At 55.9% G+C, this 21,519-nt stretch overlaps 1 protein-coding gene across 1 annotated transcript in view; it reads right to left on the reverse strand.

The window, feature by feature from the left end:
* The window catches only part of PRKCZ (protein kinase C zeta), a 101,204-nt gene that overhangs the window by 7,590 nt on the left and 72,095 nt on the right, over positions 1-21,519 (reverse strand). The window contains exons 5-10 of the mRNA XM_055582488.1: positions 20,102-20,187; positions 14,207-14,338; positions 13,548-13,629; positions 12,032-12,084; positions 10,822-11,010; positions 7,043-7,140 (exon numbers count right to left, since the gene is read on the reverse strand). Of these exons, the coding sequence (XP_055438463.1) occupies positions 7,043-7,140; positions 10,822-11,010; positions 12,032-12,084; positions 13,548-13,629; positions 14,207-14,338; positions 20,102-20,187 (640 nt within the window). The remainder of the gene's footprint in view (positions 1-7,042; positions 7,141-10,821; positions 11,011-12,031; positions 12,085-13,547; positions 13,630-14,206; positions 14,339-20,101; positions 20,188-21,519) is intronic.

Consider the following 21,519-nt stretch of genomic DNA (forward strand, 5'->3'; position numbering starts at 1 on the left):
TGGCAAGCTACAGTCCATGGGGCTGCAAAGAGTCAGACACGACTGAGTGACTTTCACTTTTCACTTTCAATGATGCCTGGCCTGCCTTTGGGGTAAAAATGTAAAAATAAAGCAGGGCTGGTGGCTGGGGGCTCACTGGGGCTGAGAGGGTGCTATGTGGCTGGTTGCTGTGGAAGGCCTCCCCAGGGAGCAGAGGCCTGGATGGTGCGTAGGGAGAGGTGGAGGAGGGCAAAGCTGAGGGACCACCCTGCAAGTAGAGGGGCCTAGCTCAGCTGGAGAAGCCAGAAGGGTGGGTGCACCAGCTGGGGGACCCTCTGGCCACTGCCCGGGTGGACCTGGGGCAGGGAGATGGGTAGGCTGAAGGAGACGAGGTGCTCAGCCTCCTGGTGTAGCTGGCCTGGAGGGCCTGAGGCAGAGCCCACAAAATGGCCAGTGGGGTAAGCAGTCAGGAGGGGAAGGGCTGGGTGGAACCACGGGAGGGTCCCGTGCACCCCTCCTGTGGGACCCACCCCAAGCTGCGGGTCCAGAGTAAGAGGGTCCAACACGCTGACTTGGCCACTGGGAATCTGCAATGCTACGGGCCTCCCAGAGGAGGGTGGGGCTGCTGGCTGGAGGGGCCTGTGATTGACAGGCCTCCAGGAGGGTGGGGCAGCAGGGTGGGTGGGGGTGCTGGTGGGAGGGCCCTGTGATTGACAGGCCTCTAGGAGGGTGGGGGTGCTGGTGGGAGAGGCCTGTGATTGATAGGCCCATTCTCTGGAGGCAGGCAGGGCTCTTCAGGTCCCTAAACAATTTACCTTGTGGTTTCTTCCCTTGATAGGATCCTCCTCATATTTAATACCCTGAAATGCCCTGCTGAGGCCAGCTTGTGGATTTTTAGATCAACAGTTCCTCTGGGTATGGAGAGAGGAGGCTTTCAGACAGTTGAGAGCACAGAGGGAGCCCCTCTGAGCACTGGCAGCCCGTCTGCATCACTGGTGCGGTGATGGCGATGCCCCACACGTGGAGCATGTGAACAAGCTACAGACTGCCCACCAAGCCTCTGATCACATATTTACATGAGAAACAACTCCTAAACGCACACAGCAGACATGGAGACTGAGGGCTGAGTACTGGGGGAGCAGCCAGAGCTTTCCATGTGGTCCTGCAGGGCGGGACAGCTCTCATGCTTGGAGAGGGCCCAGTGACCCTGACGCTGACACTGGGCGGTCTGCACTGTAGCTAAGTTTTACTCACACGTTTGCCTGTGGCTGCTTTCACGCTACAACAGAGGTGAGAGACGGAAAAGGCTTGCCGATGTGGCACAAACAGGACAAGGATGGCTGCACAGCCCCACAGACCTTAGCGCGCTGTTCCAACATGTGTGCACGTTGAACCCTGGCAGCCACCCTGGGGGAAACGTGCAGGTGCTCAAGCCCTGGGGAGAGGCCCAAGGCCTCGCCACTAAAAAACAAGAGTGTTTATTCAGAATGCTGTGACTTCAAAGAACAGGACGAAATTTGCCACAGTGATCAGGGATGGCGCTGCCCCAGGAGACGTGTCCACCCTATGTGGATATTCCCCAGGGAATGGACGGTGGCCGCCCACACGGACAGAAAGAAGTGCCACCTTGGTGCTGGTGACAGACACCAACATGAGGCCTCGGGGAGCAGAAGAGATGTTTAAAAACCGAGAAAAGTAGCAGCAATGGTGGCTTCCTTTCTGGATCTGGAGGAAAGCCTATAGCAGGGGATTCAACAGAAGCCATGTAACTGCAGTGAACACGGAGGCACACTTGGCTGGTCTGTGACTGCCACCTGGGGCCCCGGGGCTCAGGTAAGTCGCTGATCAAGGAATTCATTTAATCTGCAACACTGATCAGCTGTAACAACAGGGCAGAGTGGGTTTTTTTTTTTTTTCTCTTATTTTTTTGGCCATGCCATGTGGCACATGGGTTCCCAGTTCCCTAATATTTTTTTCCTTTTACAGATAAACATTAACACTACTTTTGACATTAAAAAAAAAATGTATACTGGAGTCTAGCTGACTTACGATGTTGTCTTAGTTTAGGTGTACTACCTTCAACATTTCTTTGGAGCAAACCCCTCAAGAGCCACCAGGGGCTGATTCACTCCGATGCTGGCGCTTCAGGTGACTCCGATACGCTGGCTGCTGCGACAAGCACCCCAACATCCACGGCCGAGCACAGCCAAGGGCCCGTCTCCGGGCTCAACTGCCTCTGCCCATGAGCCCCAGATTGCATGGCTTGGTTGGCACATGTGTGATGCCAGGACAGGAAAGAAGCCTCCCCCAGGGCCGAGAGAGCAGGTCATGTTTCCTTAGTACTTAACTGAATGTACAGAATACAGTAAAAATTCGCAAAACAGGATTAATCAAGAGCTGGAGACAGAAAGGGGTGTAAACACCACAGTCCACTCCTGGGCCAGAGACCAGGGCAGGAGCCAGGCTGCAGAGTGGGGGCCAGAGATGCTACCCACCTGACCCCTCACCCAGGACAAACCTGGAATGCCGGCCCCTTTGAGGGCTGAGGGTGCCAGGGGGCAGGAGGGGACCACCTGAGCCGCTTTCTTCATCTCAGGACCAGGTCAGCCCAGCCTCCCTCCGCTATGGGGTAGATCACCAGCCTCACTCAGAGGGGACCCAGAGGACACGGGACAGTGCTGAGATCAAGAGTAATGCCACCAGCATCTGACCACACCCACTCCCCAACCCGTGTCTGTTGATGAGGCTTTACTGGAACACTGCCTGTGTCCGTCTGCACCCCAGTGAGTAGCTGTCATAGAGACCATGTGGCCCTCAAAGGCGATACTACTATCTGGTCTTCTGAGAAAAAGTGCTGACCCCCGGTATAAAAAAATAACAAGAACACAGTTCTCACAACTCTCACAAAATGTCAGGTGCTGTTCTAAGCACACCTGTGTATGAAACTTAACCCAAGAACTGCATGGTAGGTTCTAGGAGTTTTCTTATTTTAGACAGGTACATTGAGATGCTGGGAGGTCAAGTAATTTTCCCAGGACCACAGGTACTGTCTATGAGATCTGATACTGGGTGGCTTGGAGGAATCCAGAACCCACACCTGGAGCCCCACTTCCAGGTATAAACCCCCAACCACAGGGTGGCCACCCCCGTCCCCTTGAAGCTAGGGGACAGAAGAAAGGAACAGAGGAAGCAGACAAGGGCCTGGGCTTCTGATAATGAAGGACAGACAAAAAAGGAGGTCAAAAGCCAAAGGGACATCTCAGGATGGACCAGGCTTGTTCCCAAAGAAAACACAGATCAGAAACGCTAGGCAACCCCTGGACCCATGTGGTCAGAACCTGGTCCCTGACTCAGAAGGATGCTCACATGATCCTTCTTGCTCACTGTGAGCAAGCAGACCAGACAGAGACCACAGCTCAGGGACAGATACTGACAGGAAATTGATGACACCGGCCCAGAGAAACCTCCTTCTGGATGAGAGGACAAACAAGCCTCCAGCTCCCTGTAAAGGACGTGGGCCCAGCACACCACCCAACACATGTCCGAGTTCCAGGGCGAGTGTGACTGGGCTGAGTCCAGCTCAAATGCAGGTGCCCTCACATGTGAAGGATGCCTGGAACATGAACCACACATTCACAGGAGACATGCCTGATGATGAAATCAAGCAAAGTAGGAGAGACCAAAACAGCGAAACAGCTGCAGAAGGACACTGAGGATATCACTACCTAGAAAATGTGAAAAGTACAGGGAGCAAAACTGGGCAGCAGGGAAGCCACCTTCTGAAATGCCCTTCTCCCCACATGCGCCCTCATGCTGAGACTCTAGCCCATGGGGTCGGGGCTGCACGTGGACCATTTCAGGGGATCAGCATGGAGAAGAGAGGCTGACGTGGCTCCGCCCACACCCGCTGTCACTCAGCACCCCGCTTTCTATTCTGAGTTTAAATTATGACAGGAACAAATGCTCTACCTTTTGAAAGTACTATGACTCATGCTCCTAGGGAGGGGGCACCTGGCCTCTCAAGGTCAAAGCTGATTCCTGTCGGGGTCACAGCCTCTTGTGCAGGTTCTTGCATTGCGGCCGCTGGTGTGTCCTGTGAGCACTTCCGCCATCTCCAGGGCCCCCAGGAACCAGTTCTCCCCAACCCCCATCAGGAGTAGGTGATCAAGCTGGACCCTGTGTCTGCTCACTGCAGACCCACCTGCTCCCCTTCTGATTACTGCTCATAAGAAGCTGGGCCTTATTCACCAGGTTTTTGCTGCTGGGAGCCCACGGGCACGGCTCAGCTTGAGCAGGTGTCCACTGTTTGGCAGCACTGCAAGGACTCAGTGGGCCCCTGGCCCCACAGCAGGTGCTCGGGGGCAGACAACTCCTGAGGAGCCTGGAGGAGGTGGTGCAGCAGCCAGCAGGTGCCCCGGCCACATCCCCACAGCCATGCTGAATGCCGTAGGCCTTGCTGCCCCCTGCAGTGTCCACTCTGGTCTGTGTGGGGGTCCTGGTGGCTGCACTTGTCAGATGCTTTCCGACTCATGGGGGGTTCTATGTCAACAATGCCATCCACAGACTTGCAAAGGAGGTCTGCCTCATGCAGACCCCTCCCAGCCCCCCAGCCAGCTCTGCACTGGACATCTGTCCATCCCAAGGTCCCCGTCAGCCAACACGTGCGGGACCTGGAACTCCTGTGGGCACGTCATGACCTCTTACTATTTTCTCATTAATCAGAGAGTCAAGCAAACTCTGACATACGTTCACTGTGCCTCTTTACCGAGAACATGGCTGCACTTACAGAATCATCCTTTAACACTGTGACTGCCCATGAGGTGCCAGGATCAACCAACTGCTCAAAGCATGCCTGGCCCAGTTCTTAGGGAGTTCATACTGAGGGGCTGGGTCCAAGCAGGCACCGAGAAACAGCCTGGGAAAGACACCTGCCCCAACCATCCAGGTTTCAGGTGCTTCTAGAGGTTACTGCCAGGTTCTGTACCGTTGGGCTTCCCTGGTGGCTCAGAGGTCAAAGCGTCTGTCTGCAATGCAGGAGATCTGGGTTCGATCCCTGGGTCGGGAAAATCCCCTGGAGAAGGAAATGGCAACCCACTCCAGTATTCTTGCCTGGAGAATCCCATGGACAGAAGAGCCTGATAGACTACAGTCCACGGGGTCGTAAAGAGTCGGGCACAACTGAGCAACTTCACTTTCACTTTCTGTAATGTTAGAGGCAAGGAAACTAGATACAGACGATAACTGCTCCAGGGTGCCTCCCGGCTATGGTGCTGAAGGCTCTATATGAGTCTTCTCACGGCGGTCTGGAAAGGCAGTATCATGCGCGCCTGTATCATGGGGATCACACAGGAGTGATCCTAACTTTAATGCACCTGGGAGCATGTGAACCGGAGGGTTGCCAGGGTGTGAGCTCAGAGGGTGCCGTGCTCCCAGCAAGGAAGCTGTAAGTGAGGCTGAAATATCTGACCCCTGTCTTTCCACACTCTTCATGTTCCGTGTAGTAAAGTTAACAGAACATCACAGTGAAACACGTTTTAGAATCCATTTAGGAAGAGTGAAGTCAGGAGCACGCCCTCTCTAGGGTCTGTCCCATATCCCAGAGACCGGTCAGGGCCAAACAGAGGCGTGGAAAGTACACCAGACACAAGTCCCGGGCTCTCCATGCACCCTGGGCTGAGGAAGAAGAGGTGAGGAAAGGGCTGCGCGGCAAAGATGGACAGACTGGGATGGAGCCTGGTCGCAGGGCCTCATCCACACACCTAGGAGCCTGGATGTTTCCCAGAAGCAACTGGGAAAGTGGTCAGAAGTTTCAGATCTGTGTTTTCAAACATGGCTTGGTTTCTGCATGGGGGAAGTGACAACCTGGTGCCCCAGGGACCGGATGCCCCGAGAGGCTGTGGCCAGGATTCAAGGGGAGGAAACGGAGGTGGCTGAGACCCTCTCAGGAGGCAGAATCACTGAGCTTGGGGACAGGGCTGGGGGACATCTGCAGACCCGGGGAAAGGCCAGTTGTGTGGGAACAGGGGGGTGGAGATGGGGGAGGTGAGGGGTACACGGGGGCGGGGGTGACTCACTGCTCGTTACAGGGGACCCTGAGCAGAGACAGTGAGCACAGTGGGGCTGAGACCGCCCTGCTGCACGCCGACTCCAGTGGAGTCACTGGCTCCCTGAGCTGATGCGAACCCTCCCCAAATGGTGAGCTTGCCTCACGCGATCATGCTGCAGAAACACTGCATCTGCCCTGGACACCTGCTGCTTACTGGGAGCCTGGGATTTGGCATGTGTTAGGGAGAGCTGCCTACATGACTCACCCCAGTAAACCCCAGGTTTCACGATTCCTTTCAGAGGAATTCAAGGAGTCCCGTGGGACCCCATGCAGAGGGACTCCGGCCAGTGCATGCTTGGGTTCCTCCCAACTTTACCTCGAGCATCTTTGCCTTTTGCCAGTTTTGCTTTATACCCTTTCCCGGAAGTAAGTCTCAGCCTTGAATTCAACATTGTGTTAAGTCCTGTGAGTTCTTCTAAGTCACTGAACCTGGGGGTGGGCCCTAAGGACTCTGACCCAAAACACAGTACTTTTTCAAATAAAACAAATTGTGTAAGTTCAAGTCATCTGGCCAAGAAAATTCCAAATTGAGTATATGCTGAATATCATAGACCAGTAGTTCCAACCATTTTAAAGCAGAAATCTAACACATACAAAGCTTTTAAGTGAAGCTCCTGGTGTTTATTACTTTACTCCACTATCAGTGAGACCCACAAGTACAGAGACAGACCTCCCACTCACAGGGCCATACCAGCACCCAATCCCACACTTGTATCCCATGCAGTGGGATGTGCTCAATAAATATTTTGTAAATAGAATCAAAGAATTTAGCTTCATTTGTATGAAATTCAAGTCATATGACACCAGCTGAGAACAAAGTTAAGTGATGAACCAAAAAGCCCCGACACTTGCAAACGGGAGGGCCCCGCAGATAAGAGCGGAAACCTCACGCCAGCTCAGCCTCTCCGCAGTTCAGACTAGAGAGCAGCAGAATCCCAGAAACACCCCTTATCTTACCGACTTGTTGTCTGGAAGCAGGAGTGTAAGCCGACCAAGAAAGGGTTGCTGGATGCCTGCTCAAACACGTGCTTCTCTGTCTGTACCCAGTCAATATCCTGAAATAGAAGCCAGGGAGTATGAGTACTTCACAGACATCCTGGGGAAGGGGAGGCAAGAGAGGAACTCTGTCAACTCTGCTTGAGGGGAGACAACGCAGAGAGGAAAGAAAACTCCCACTAAGACATTCTCCATGCCCACCACTGTCCCCGTTACCATCTGCCACCTTCACTGTCGTCACCATCATCCTCACCATCCCCACCACCACCACCACCATCACCACCCGGACCACCATCTCCATCCCCACCATCACCACCACCATCACCACCCGGACCACCATCTCCATCCCCACCATCATCACCATCATCACCACCCAGACCACCATCTCCATCCCCACCACCACCACCACCATCACCACCCGGACCACCATCTCCATCCCCACCACCACCACCACCATCACCACCCAGACCACCATCTCCATCCCCACCATCATCACCACCATCACCACCCGGACCACCATCTCCATCCCCACCATCATCACCATCATCACCACCCAGACCACCATCTCCATCCCCACCACCACCACCACCATCACCACCCGGACCACCATCTCCATCCCCACCATCATCACCATCATCACCACCCAGACCACCATCTCCATCCCCACCACCACCACCACCATCACCACCCGGACCACCATCTCCATCCCCACCACCACCACCACCATCACCACCCAGACCACCATCTCCATCCCCACCATCATCACCACCATCACCACCCAGACCACCATCTCCATCCCCACCATCATCACCATCATCACCACCCAGACCACCATCTCCATCCCCACCACCACCACCACCATCACCACCCGGACCACCATCTCCATCCCCACCACCACCACCACCATCACCACCAGGACCACCATCTCCATCCCCACCACCACCACCACCATCACCACCCAGACCACCATCTCCATCCCCACCACCACCACCATCACCACCCGGACCACCATCTCCATCCCCACCACCACCACCATCATCACCACCCGGACCACCACCATCTCCATCCCCACCATCATCACCATCATCTCCTTTACCTTTACCATCCTCACCACCACAATCACCAACTCTATTACCATCAGGATCATGACTCATCAGTTATCACCATTTCTACCAAAGCACCACTAAAGCCACCATCACCAGCTGTGAGCTGGCCTCATGTGTTGCCCATGGTGCCGTGGAAGGTTTGTATTATCATCTCCACTTAAGACGGGAGGAACAGAGAGTGGAGGATTCCCCACACCCCAGACTCATCTCCCAAGCACCAGCTCCCACAATCGGACTGTCTCCCTCACAGTCCACACTGAAACCTGGAGAAAAGTCAGCTTGACAGTCCCAGCTTTGGTTCCATTCCAACCGGAGAAAGCTGCATAAGGCCCAGGCCCCCAAATTCCCTAAGTTAAACCCCTTCTTTCAGGGAAAGTGAGAGGGAATGAGATGTGTTCAGAGTAGCCTGCCTTCCCCCAAGGAATTTGGGAAAAATTAGCGAACTCTCAGTGAGCACACATTTGGAGGGCCAAAGATCGTCTGGGTTCCTCATCCTAGGCTGGGTCCTGATCCCTCTGACCTCTACCCCCTGAAGAGATGCTCTGGGAGGAATGGCTTCATCTAACCAGCCCTACCCAGCCCAGCTCTGCTTGCTCATGTGATGGCCACCTGGCATCTCCACTCGGAGTCTCAAATGCAGAGCCAGCCTTAAACACAGCCCTCAACGGTCCCTGTCTGTTCTCTAAGGCGCCTGGCCACCGAGGTGCTCAGGAAGGAAACCTCAGTGGGTACACGATACCCCCTCCCCCACATGGAGGCCAAACCGCCCTCACCCCCAGTCTGCCTTCCTCCCGCCTGCTGGACTCCCCAGGCTGTTGTAACAAAATGCCACAGAGTGCTGGGCTTTAACACTCCAGATTGCATCCTCTCGTTGCTTTGAGGCAGAAGCTCAGGTGTGGGCAGGGCCACGCTCTCTCCCAGGTCCCCACGGAGGGTCGTTCCTGCACCTCCAGGGGTCTCTGGCTCCTCTCTACCTCCCTCTTAACAGCTTCACTGTGTTTTTCCTTCTTTCTGTCTCAAATTTTCCCCTGCTTTTCTCTAAAAGGATACTTGTCCCTGGATTTAGGGCCCCTCCAGATAATCTAGAATGACCATCCCAGGATCCGTAATCACTTCTTGCCAAATAAGGTCCTGCTCACAGGTTCCAGGGATCAGATGTGGGCCACCCCTCAGTCCATCGACCAGGGCCCAGGCCCGGGGCCACAGGATGGCAGAGTCTCACAAATGCACACAGCTGGCCCCTCTGCCAACTCCAGTGTCTCATTCTCCTGAGACCACCTCAAAGTCCAGGCTCCAGCCCTGGCCCTGGCTATGTGATGATGCCAGGATCAACCACAGCAGTAACCCTCCCTGGAGACCTCTCCTCTCAGCGTTCTAGAAAGTGCCCCACCCCCAAAGACACCATCAACCCTCCAGCCAGCGGTGCACCGGGCGGGGACTTGGAATCACCTTGCAGGGCTGTGACCAGCAGTGAAGACGCTGGGCCCCACACCTCCCCGGGGCTCCGCTTCCTCAGCTGAGAGGCAGGTTGCACCAGCTCAGTTGTGAGCTTAGCACCAGGGGCTGGCGGCCAGCTGGGCGGTGTGTGCACTGCACAAATGCACTTGCTGGGAGGGCAGGTGGGGACTTAGTGAAGCCCTGGCTCTGCCCTCTGAGCTGCAAGCCTGGGCAGCCCTGCCGTGGCCCCCACTCCACGTGTATCAAGTAGTCTCACAGTGACATCATCGTTGCTCCCTCTGAAGTCACTCTGCTTCTAAGGGACATAACCCCCATTCAGGGGTCAAAGAATAGATCAAAAGTACACAGAGCCAAGAAGCCCATGAAAAGGTGCTGAATGCCTGTCAAAGCCACTAAACACCCGCTAGGACAGCAATAATCAAAAAAGAGAACACAGCCAGTATCTGCAAGAATGGGCAGAAGTGGGCCCTTGTGGCAGAACACAGCCAGTATTGACAAGAGTGGCCAGAAGTGGGCCCTCGTGCATTGCTGGTGGGAACGTAAAACGACACAGGGGAAGACGGTTCAGTTGTTCCTCAGAGCAAAACACAAGATGACCCTATGACCTGGCAGTCCCCTCCCAGGTGAACACCCAGAGGAGTAAAAACAGGGACTCAGCTGCACAGACGTTCACGGCAGCTGGAAATGGAGACAAGCCACGTGCTCATCAGGGACGGACACACACGCCAAACAGGGCCTGTCCATAAAACAGAACACAGCTGAGGCCTAGAAGAGATGGAGGAGGTGCCGCGCCTCGATACACTTGGGTGGACCATGAGAACGAGATGCTCCGTCAGAGAAGCCAGACATAGAAGGTCCCACAGCGCATGGTTCCATTTACATGTAGCGTCCAGAACAGGCAAATGCACAGAGACAGAAGTGGCCGGGCGGCTGTGGGGCTGGAAGAGACCGGGGAGAGACTGCTCATGGGCAGTAGCGATGGTTACCCAATACCGTGAATGCACTAAAAGTCACTAAACTGCACACTGGAAAGCGGTAAAAGCGCACATTCTGTTCTGTGCGCGTACTTGCACACCGAGGAGCAGACAGGGAGGCCTGGCGTGCTGCAGGCCGTGTGTCGCAGAGTTGGACACAACTTGGCAACTGAACAACAAGTGGGAACAGATGCAGTCTCACCTCGTCGTCATGGACCAGCTCCTTCTTTACCACCTTCATGGCATAGACCTGGTCGTTCTTCTTCAGCCGCACCAGCAGGACCTTGGCGTAGCTCCCGCGCCCGATGACCCTGATCAGGTCGAAGTCCTGCAGCCCGAGCCCCTGAGATATCTTGATCCCGTCCATCCCGTCGATGACTGGCTTGAGGTCCTGATGGGGGTGGACAAGATGCGAGGAAGCGGGAAGGGACTCATCATCCCCCATGCCCTCCCCACCCAGGAGCAGGCCCCTAGAGCTTCTGATGGAAGGAGGAGAGATCCAGGAGCCATCACCAGTCACAGGTGGCCCCTCTGTGAGCCAGGAGGGATGCTCAGGGCCAGCCTGCCCTGACTGCTGAGGAAGTGACCATGGGCTCACACACCCCAGGGCCATTGGTGCTGGGATCAGCTCACCTGGCCCTCCCCGGGGGGCACAAAGCATAACCTGCTAATGCCTTGGGAGACCCGCCACAGCAAGCGTCACTAGAAGCCACCGTCGGTGGCAGGAAGAGGCCACGTGCGCCCCTCCTGAGGACTCTCTCTGAAGAGGGTTCTGTACTGGAGGAAAGGTAACTGAGTGCTCCTGACTCATTCCAGACACAGATGACCAGGGAGAAAGAGCTCAAGTCCAGACGGGACAAGGACCTTGGGAAAGGTGTGGCCTCCCCAGGTGCTGCGAGGAGGTTCTGTGGATGGAAGCTCCAGCTGGAACCGCCCTCGCACGGGACCAAACTTCTCAGAGCCTCATTTATCACCCAGAGTCAAACTGTGATGTTGTGGTTGGTAATACAAAGTCCCTACTTGTTCAAGGGCCCCATTCCCGGCACAGAGCTCCTAACCCCAGGGGGTTCCGGGTGCAGAGAGCCAGCAAAATGTCCCTTTGTCATGTTAATGAAGCGCCTCGAGGGAAGCCTCTAGGTCACCTGAGGGTGTGGCTGGTTGCCAGGGGAACCAGTCCTGGGATTAGAGGGTCAGTCCCACCTCCTGTTCGGCAATTGCCTCTGTGCTAAATGTCTCTTAAGACTTTGCAGACCTGTGACCCCAACGCCTTGGTGTATGCAATCCCTGATGCCCACCAGGCCGCGTCTCCCCGGACACTCGTAGTTCACCTTTAAGTTCCCACAGTGGCCCCAGAAATGAGCTGACGGACCTCTATAACGGAAACAGACACTGACGAGCCATTTTCTACTCACCTCAGAATCATCTTTAATGTTGTCATGTTTCCGGGTTGAAGAAATATAAGCAACTGGTGAAGAGGAAGGAAAAAGGTGGGGGGGCGGGTCACAGGCATCATCAGGGATGTGGCCCAGGACCCAGGGACCCCCATGGCCTCTGGCCCTCTGTGGACACTCAGTGCCGGGCCAGGCCAGGCCACCTGCTGCTCAGGGGGAAGGCCTGGAGCAGCTGCTTCTGCCTCAACTAGAGACTTGGGAGAACAGTTTTCAGAGCCCAGCCCCACCTTCCGACTCTCAGCTTCTGGGGCTGAGGCCTGGGAATCTGCATTTGTGACAACTTTCCCTCATGGTTCTTCTAGAAGTAGGCGGGCAGAAGGGTTTGATGTCGAGCCTTCCAGTCTCTATTCTCAGCGTGTGCAGATGGGTGGGTAGACAGGTGGGCAGGCGGATGGATTGTGGGTGGATGGTGTGTGGATGGTGGGGGTGGGTGGAGAGTGAGTGGATGGTGGGTGGACATATGTGGATGGTGGGGGTGGATGGTGGGTGGGTGGATGTGTGTGGATGGTGGGTGGGTGGATGTGTGTGGATAGTGGGGGTGGGTGGAGAGTGAGTGGAAGTGTGGGGATGGTGGGGGTGGGTGGTTGGTGGACGTGTGTGGATGGGGTGTGGGTGGACGTGTGTAGATGGTGGGTGGGTGGACGTGTGGGGGTGGATGGTAGGTGGACGTGTATGGATGGTGGGTGGGTGGAGAGTGAGTGGACGTGTGTGGATGGTGGGTGGGTGGACGTGTGTGGGTGGACGTGTGTGGGTGGTGGGGGTGGGTGGTGGTTGGACATGTGGGGGTGGATGGCAGGTGGATATGTGTGGATGGTGGGTGGGTGGACAGTGAGTAGACGTGTGCGGATGGTGGGTGGATGTGTGTGGATGGTGGGGGTGGGTGGAGAGTGAGTGGACGTGTGTGGATGTGGGTGGACAAGTGGGTGGTGCATGGGAGTCTCTTTTACATGAGGTGCTGTACTGCTTTGTGCTCCGTGGCCTCACGTCACCCCTGGGGAAGGAACAAGTGTTTATCGAGTGAGGCCTAGGCTCTCGCACACCCTTGCGACTATGCACAGAACCACAGAAGCTCAGAGCAGGGCCATTGGTCCAAATGGAATCAAAATTGCTCTCCGAATGCTTCTTAGCATTAAAAAAAAAAAAAAAATTCTCTACAACCAAAAAAAACAAACCTACTGAAACCCAAGAACTATGCAATACTGGGCACGGCAGACCTTTCCAGAGACGCGTATCTGTGGTGGCCACTGCATTAGAGCCTCATAGAACTCCCGAGGTTGGAACAGAGGGAACCCCAGCCCCCATCCTGACTCCCATGGGCAGCAGCACAGAGATGTGGGCGCTCAGGGCAGGCCAGCCTGCCCACTCCTGCTCTGGAGAGGCCGCCCCAGCCCTGCAGCGAGTGGCCACGCTCACAGGCTCTGGCCTGGGAGAGAGGAGGATCTAGAAAGGGTTCTGGGGGTGGGAGCAGCAGCCCTACTTCCATCGCTCTCCTCGGAGGGAAGGTCCACGTCGTCGCTCTTGTCGTCCACTGCAGGCTCCTGGGAAGGCATGACGGAATCCTGCAGAGAGACAGGCTGAGTGACCAGGCAGCACCACACGGGGCTTCTGGAGACACTGCATGACCGGGACTCACCTGTCACATACACTGTGACGTCACAACACACGTCATTCACCTGTTACAGCATCACCCCGAACATGGCAGGATGAGTACTGAAATTACCTGCGTTTCCACAGGCGGAGGTGGCCGCTTAGCCCTCAGGCTCCACTCTTCTAGCAGGTGCTTATAAAATGTGTCTTTTCACATAGTAACACTTAGTCCTGTCAGCCCTGCCCTCATCACACGGCAGCCGCAGTCAGGCCCTGGCTCCAGGTTCCACGGCTGACATCACAATTGAGGCAGCTCCCTATTGGTGGACCCTGGGGCCCCAATAATGCTGGGGGACTCCTGGGGCTTGAGAACGGGCACTGACCCAACTGCTGACCCGGGCCGTCACTCTGCAGCCCCTATGTCATCCCCTCTTCTTGTCTTGTGAGTAGCAGGGATGGGGTTAGCATCCCAACTGGGCAGGGGGAGGCCGAGGGTCCCCAGGGGCAGCAGTGTGGACTGCACCCCAGCCGGCCAAGGTGTCCACTCACCATATGCCTGCTGCAGGTCAGTGGGACGAGCACGTAGCAGCGCTTATGAACCAGCAGTTTGCAGTGGATGCACCTGTAGCCCTGCCTCGCGAGGCCCCATATCCTCTCGCTGCACTGGCCGCAGTACGCTCTCTGCATGGACAAGAACAGGCATCGTCAGCCAGGCCCGGTGCCCCCATGGTTCCCCCACACCAAGGGGACACGCTGCCCTGTAACAACACACAGCCGGGCCTGTGCCCCCATGGTCCCTCCACACTGAGGGGACATGCAGCCAGGCCAGAAAGAGGCCTCTTCACACCTGGTACCAGGCCCCACCCAGGCCCAGTAGCCCTGACTCGGGTCTGTCCCAAGGCTGGGGGAACCAAGGCCCCGAGGGGCTGGGGCTATGCTCCCATAGGACCTTGTCGGCAGGTAACGAGACCTCTCTGTGGGCAGGGCCTCCTTGCCTGCAGGACCTGCAGCGGGGTTGCAAATCCAGCCTGGCTGTGCTCAGAACAGCTGAGGGGCCCTGCCTGAGTGAAATGACCCAGGTGAGAAGGTCATGGGGGACCCTGACCACTGCATGACCCTCGTCCAAACCCACATGACCCCTGCATGATGAACACAGAGGCGACCATGCCTAGCAACTGAATGCATCTGGATTCTGAACCACTCTAGGGCTCCATGCGATTCAGTTCAGTTCAGTTGTTCAGTTGAGTCCAACTCTTTGCGACCCCATGGGCTGCAGCATACCAGGCTTCCCTGTCCATCACCAACTCCTGGAGCTTGCTCAAATTCATGTGCATTGAATCAGTGATGCCATCCAACTATCTCATCCTCTGTCATCCCCTTCTTCTCCTGCCTTCAATCTTGCCCAGCATCAGGATCTTCTCCAATGAGTCAGTTCTTTGCATCAGGTGGCCAAGGTATTGGAGTATCAGCATCAGTCCTTCCAATGAATATTCAGGAAATCCTAAAGGATTTCCTTTAGGATTGACTAGTTGGATCTCCTTGCTGTCCAAGGGACTCTCAAGAGTCTTTAACACCACAGTGCCTTTGAGTGTCTGAGTGTCTCCTGCAGAGGTACAGATCAGCAGTGGCCTGCAGCAGGGGCAGGGACTCTGGGTGCAGCAGACCTGGGTATGGTATAAGCCCTCTTGGAGGAGGTCGCCATTAACCCCGCCATAGAGCTGTCAGAACTTACATAGGACTGGGGAAACAGACTCTTGGAGGGCACAAACAAAACCTTGTGCACTCCAGGGCCCAGGAGAAAGGAGCAGTGACCCCACAAGAGACTGACCCAGACTTGCCTGTGAGTGTCCCTGCTAGTACTAATCTACCCTTGTATTTTTCTCAGCATTTTAAAAAGACTTTAAATGGTCAATCTTTGTTCCTCTTGGTTATAAAGGCTTGAAATTCATGATCATGATTGGCTCGTTTGGTGAGAATTTTGTAACTTTTGGAAGTCATAAAATGCAAAGATGAGTGTGTCCAGTAGTGGGGTCACCCGCCTACCACTTGGAGCCCAAGTCGTCTCCTTGGTTACATGGTGTGCGTATGTTGGCAAGCTCCCGCTTACTTCTGTTGCAGCCATATCTCATTTACATGTTCTAGCCTCTTTTGTCACATTTAACAAATTTCTTTCCTTCAATAAAGTTTCAAATTACTCCTGGAGAACAGAAAGGATGCACTGTACCAGCGCTGACCAGAGCGAATCTTCCCCAAGAGTGGGCCACGGGTGCAGGACCGGCTACTGGCAGCCAGTGGGCACAAGGAGCTCATTTCCCCCCAGGAAGGAGCCTCTCCCCCACACAGAGCACACACATCTCAGTCACAGCCACATGGCCAGCACCTGGGATGGTGCCCAGCACACAGTGGGAGCCCAGTAAAGCTCTGCTGAGGACAAGTCCATGCATGCACACACACACATGCACACACACCACCGCTCACAACTTCAGGAAAAGAAGCATGTACTCAAGTCCCCCACGCTGCTGGAGTTGTCCCGTCCCAAGGAGGCAACCACAGATGATGGGGCTCCCTCTGGGAATGGCCCAAGAGACAGTGATGGCTGCGAAGGCCAGATGGGAGGCCAGCCACAGGGTCACCCCTCCTGAGAGCTCTGACTCTGGCCAGTCCAGTTTAATACTGGAACTGGCGCCTCCACCCAGAAGGGTGACAGCTCATGAGCAAATCCAGGATTCAAGGAGGGAGTGTGAAGCCCGAGACTGCTCTCACCCCTGTTTCCAGCCCGTCAGCATTCATGGAACCATTAAAAAAATTCACGTCTTTGGGACTTCCCTGGCAGTCTAAGAATCTATCTTGCAACGCAGTGGATGCAGGTTCAATCCCTGGTCAGGGAACCAAGATCCCGTAAGCTGTGTGGAATAGCCAAAAAGGAGTAGTAATAATAAATAAAAATAAGTATAAAACATAAAAAAATGATTAATTAAATCATAAAAATAACAAAAATGAAGCTTCATCTCTCAGAAAATCATGTGAATTAACAGACTAATGGGTGAAAGTATTTTTCAGTCTGTCTCACGTGCTGCTCGGCTGGCCCCCTGCTCATGTTTTCAGTCATCAACCTCTGGGGCTGCTCTTACGTGGTCACATTGACTGCAGAGTTGTGCAGTTGTGACAGAGACTGCATGGCCCACAAAGCCTGAAACATTTACTCTCTGGCCCTTTGCAGGGGAGGTTTCCTCAGTTCGAAAAGCCCAGGAGAAATCCTCGACCAGCACGGCCAGCCCTGCTGGTGTCTCTACCTGGGTCTCCCCGCCCGCCTCTCACTCCATACTGTCCCTCCCCGCAGGACACTCTCCTCATAATAAAAGCTGCAGTTCCTGAACCGTCTACCCAGCCACTCCTGCAGCACAGGCAGCCCATGTGCCATTAGCAGACGCCCCTCCAGTTGCCCAGGATGGGAAGAGGGCATCTACAGTGCCGAGGCTCAAACCCCTGCACTGGGGGGTTAAGGGCAGGGTTTCTCAGCACAGGGAGGGTGCTCAGATGCTGCCCGCCTGTGACAGTGATGTGGCCACTCCTCTAGGATGGACTCACTGCAGGAACAGCAGGACAGGGCACCTTAGAGCCACTGAGCTTTTCCCCAACCGCTTTCCAGAAAGCAGGGGTCTGGGTCTGCACCCCCAGAAGTACGAGGACTGTCACTGCGTAAACAGCAGCCTGGGGCACTGGCAGCTCTGAACATCCTGCGTTTCTCTGGTCACCAACAAGGTCAGGGTGCCTGCATTCATGTGCAGTGACCACTCTTGTTCTAACTGACCACTCACACCCTTGCCCAACTTCTGACTTGGGCATTTAGCAAAAGGCCAGAACTCTTTGGTACTAAACACACATACTGTCTTGATCTCTTATTCCAGGTTTTGCTACAAACATTTTCCCTGTGTGTGTTTCGTGTTCAACGTTTGTGGGCTGCAGATGCCTGGCAAGCAATTATGGCTGAGTCTGAAGACCACTCCCCCCGTTCCCCCCTGCCAGGTTTCTCTTGAGACCCGCAGGGCTTCTAGGTTTTGATTCTATTTTTCTGTGTGTGTGTGGCACTGCCAGGCTTGTGGGATCTCAGTTCTGAACCAGGCCACGCCAGTGAACACCTTCCCAGATGATCTGCCCGGACTCACTCTGCTGTGAACCCAGCCCTGGACAGCCCCTCCCTGCTGACCCGTACTCAACCAGTATCTCCCTGGGATGGACTGGATGACCCTCCACCCTTACAGGAGACACTCACGCCCTGGGTCCCAGGGCCAGATTCTGACCGCCAGTTCTGTCCCACAGACTGGAGGTCCCCGTTGGCCCCTCGTGCTCCCTGTTCTGGGGTGGATGCTGCCCCCCCCCCCCTTCTCTCTGTAAGTCCCTGGCTGAGCCTCTCTCTCTGCTCGAGAAGATCAGTTGTGTCCAGTGAAGGGAGCTCCGGCCTGGGAAGCTGACAGCCCTTGCTTTCGTCCTTAGGTCACCAGCAAAGATGGCAAGATGTGACCTTCGTTGGCTCGTCCTTGTGAGCCCTGTTGACCCCACAGAGCCAGGCGTGCAGCTCCTGAGACGTGGAGTGACTGCCCAGCGAACACAGGTGGATGGTATGACCTCCAGACGTGGAGTCTGGGGACCCCAGGTGGGAAACCAGCCTGGGGATGAACAGCGACATGCCCACTTCCCCACCTGAGAAGAGCCAGCTCCCGAAAGGCTGGGGTTATCAGGGTTGGCTCCCCCCTTGGCCTCCTGGTATTTGTTAGAAGCTTGTTGGTGCTCGGGGGAGAGCAGATGGGAGAGGACTAGAGTGGCCACCCTCACCCCAAATTCCTGCTCTTCCTTGGAGAGGAAAAGCCTTGCCCACAATTTTGGGGGGGCGGTGTGGCAGGAGGAGTGCCAGGCTCTGCACCTGACGAATAGAGAAATGAGTTTTCCTCCTAGAACCTGTAGGCAGGAGAGGCCAGGCCCCTCTGAGCAGCCTTGCCAAGTGGGTGGGCTTCACCGTGGGCCAGTGAGTCACTTTGTCAAGAAGGGTGTGAGTGGTTCCCTGAGGTCCTTCAGGGTGGCCTGGCCCATCTGCCTGAGACCATCTATGGCCAGAACCTAGCTGGTGCCCAAAGGCACAGGAGAGAAGCTGTCTGACCACAGGCTGGTCAGTCATCTGTTTCTTAACATGGGAGGGCAGGCAGTGGTACCTCGTGTAGTCGGGGCTGGAAATTTCGATTTCTCCAGGTTTCATCTTGTCTGTCTGGGTGCTTCACCGCAGTCTCACGTCCACACCCATCGGGTGGCCCGTCATCCCTGCAGCCCCCGCCCTCTGTCCACGCTCAGTGATGCCCAGCCTTCCCACGTTATCTGATGCCCCAAGGACCTCATGTCCTCTTGTCATTGTTGAAGGAACCAGGCCCCCCTCCTTCCCGACAGACACGCTTCATTCCTCGCTCACTCCTGACACAGCCCCAGGGCCCCTTGGCTGACTTTCCTCCAGTCATTCATTACAGTGAACGACAAACCGCCACACTGCGTGTGTGCCTACTGTGTGCCAGGTGCAGGGGCCAGCCTTCAGGGCAGGGTGCCGGCACACGTGGGGCCCCAGGTCAGCAGGTGCTCGGCTGCTGTATGGGACTCAGTGGTGTCCCTCAAACTCATGTCCACCCATAAATGAGGTCAGATTGGGTCCTTGTCACGATGGGCATCCCGGGGGTGAGGAGTCGGGGGTGGGGGTGGGGTGCAGAAACAGGAGGTGGCAGAGGCAGGAGGGCTGTGCTCCCAGCCCAGGGCCTCTGAGGATGCCAGCGACCCTAGAAGCTACACAGAGGCAGGAGGGACTCTCCCTGAGAGCAGCCGGGCCCTGAGAGCAGTCCTCGTTTTGGACTTCAAACACCAGACTGACCTGCTAAGCACCTAGTCTGGGGCGCTCTGTGTGGGGAGCCCTGAGGCAGGCGGTTTTCAGCCACAGGGCCTCTGAAGGCACCTCCCTTTCCACGTGGCAACAGGACAATGACCACGTGAGCCCCGTGGTCTCTACAGGACACAGGGCAGCGTGAGGAGAAACACTATACGTGTAGCTATAAAGCCTTTGGAGTGAGCTGGGCAGTGCGGCCAGGGGCTGGAGGGCCATTATCGGGCCCTGGGCTTCACAGGACACCCTTGCGACCAGCAGGGGACACTGTGTGGTAACACATGCATCCTGGTTACGGGACAAATCCAGGGTCCCTTCTGAATGTCCATGGAGTCCCAGTGCCAGGACTGGGGTCATGTGATGGGACACGGTACCTGGAAGGGGGTCACGTGACAGGGACACACAGGTCACATTTGTCAGAAAAGACTTGAGCTGGTGCCTTGCCGGCTCAAGGAGCTCATGAAGGGCTTGTGGTCATCCAGGGCTGAGTGTGGAGCAGAGCCCGGCATCTCCCCCTGGGGGGGACTCACCCTGTTAAAGCGCTTGGCCTGGAAGAGGTGGCCGTTGGCGCGGTACAGCTTCCGCCATCTTCTGGCTCCACGGCGGTAGATGGATTCTGGAAAGAACAGGAGAAGAACGTAAAGAAATGGCCTTGGGGCTGCGAGCCCAGCTCTACCACACGGGGGGCGGTGGGGACAGGCCGCCAGTCCAGGCGGCCCCGGGCGGTGGCCGTGGAGCTGAGACGCCAGCACCCTCGCAGCTGTTCCACACCGCTGGGTGGGGAGATGGTGCCCTGGACGACCCACAAGGACGGCCGTCTGCAGGGGCTCAGGCTGTGAGGCCACTGGGGCCTGTGTGCCCCCCATGGGCTTCCTGTCCACTCCCTTCCCTCCGGGCGTGAAAACCAGGTCCCGTTCCACATGGGGACGGGCTCCATGGGAGCCAAGGGTTCTCCAGACCTTTACACTCAATTGTCCAGGGAGGGACCCTGGCCGCTGGGAAGTCCACGGTCAGCCCAAGGCAGGCGTCCAGCCAGCACCGCCCCCCTCCCCCGGCTCCCCTTTAAGAACAAACCTAGGGGAAGAAACAATGCAAAACCAACCGCACACTTATGCTGAGTTGAAAGTCACCAAAAACATCACGTTCCCAACCTGCACCAGACTTGTGTGGAAGCAGCGGTTCATGAAACACGCCGAGCTACACGTATGACCAGGACGGGCAGTTTCATTCCTCCTCAAAAACATTTCCAACTTTGCTCCTTCCCAACGCTTTGAAAGTATGTGAAAACAAAATCCTTGGGCTACAACGGGAAGCTTTGTGCTTTTACAGAGGTCTGTAGTGAAGGCGACTTTCATGAGAGTCAGGGAGCTGCCAGGAACATACAGAAGTGGAAACTGTAACGGAGTGTTTTTAAAACAAGCAAATGACCAGCTCTGGCTGGAACCTATGAAACCTGGTCACAGTGACTGCAAAACCGGCTCCCCTCCCGTCAACTGAGAGGTGAAGGGGGAAGCCGAGACGCCAACGCGCAAACAGAACGGGGCTCCCCCGCCTATCTTGCCCTGGGCTCCAGGGGTTTCCGCTGACGCCCCAGGGCCCCTGCCTGATCACAGGGCATAGCCCTCCCAGCCAGATCTGGGGGAAGTCTGGCCCCCAGCAGGTCCCTGCCGACATCCACAGGGCTGACTGCCCTGTGTGTGGCGTTCACAACCCCCAGCCGTCCCTGCATGCGGCAGGGTGAGGCACCAAGTGACAGACCCCGAGACACAGAGGGAGCTGGGTTGTCAGGTGGGGATGCGGTGGCACAAGGCTCTGGCCCTTCCAGTGTTCAACACACACACAGCATGAAAGCCTGAAAATGCATCCACAGGACGCCCTTCACATTTCAGTAAAGCCACCCGAAATAAGGAACTCAAAGATGTCTAGCAGCCCCCAGCAGACCAGAAAG

This window comes from Bubalus kerabau, chromosome 5 (assembly GCF_029407905.1).
Source record: "Bubalus kerabau isolate K-KA32 ecotype Philippines breed swamp buffalo chromosome 5, PCC_UOA_SB_1v2, whole genome shotgun sequence".
NCBI lineage: Eukaryota > Metazoa > Chordata > Mammalia > Artiodactyla > Bovidae > Bubalus > Bubalus kerabau.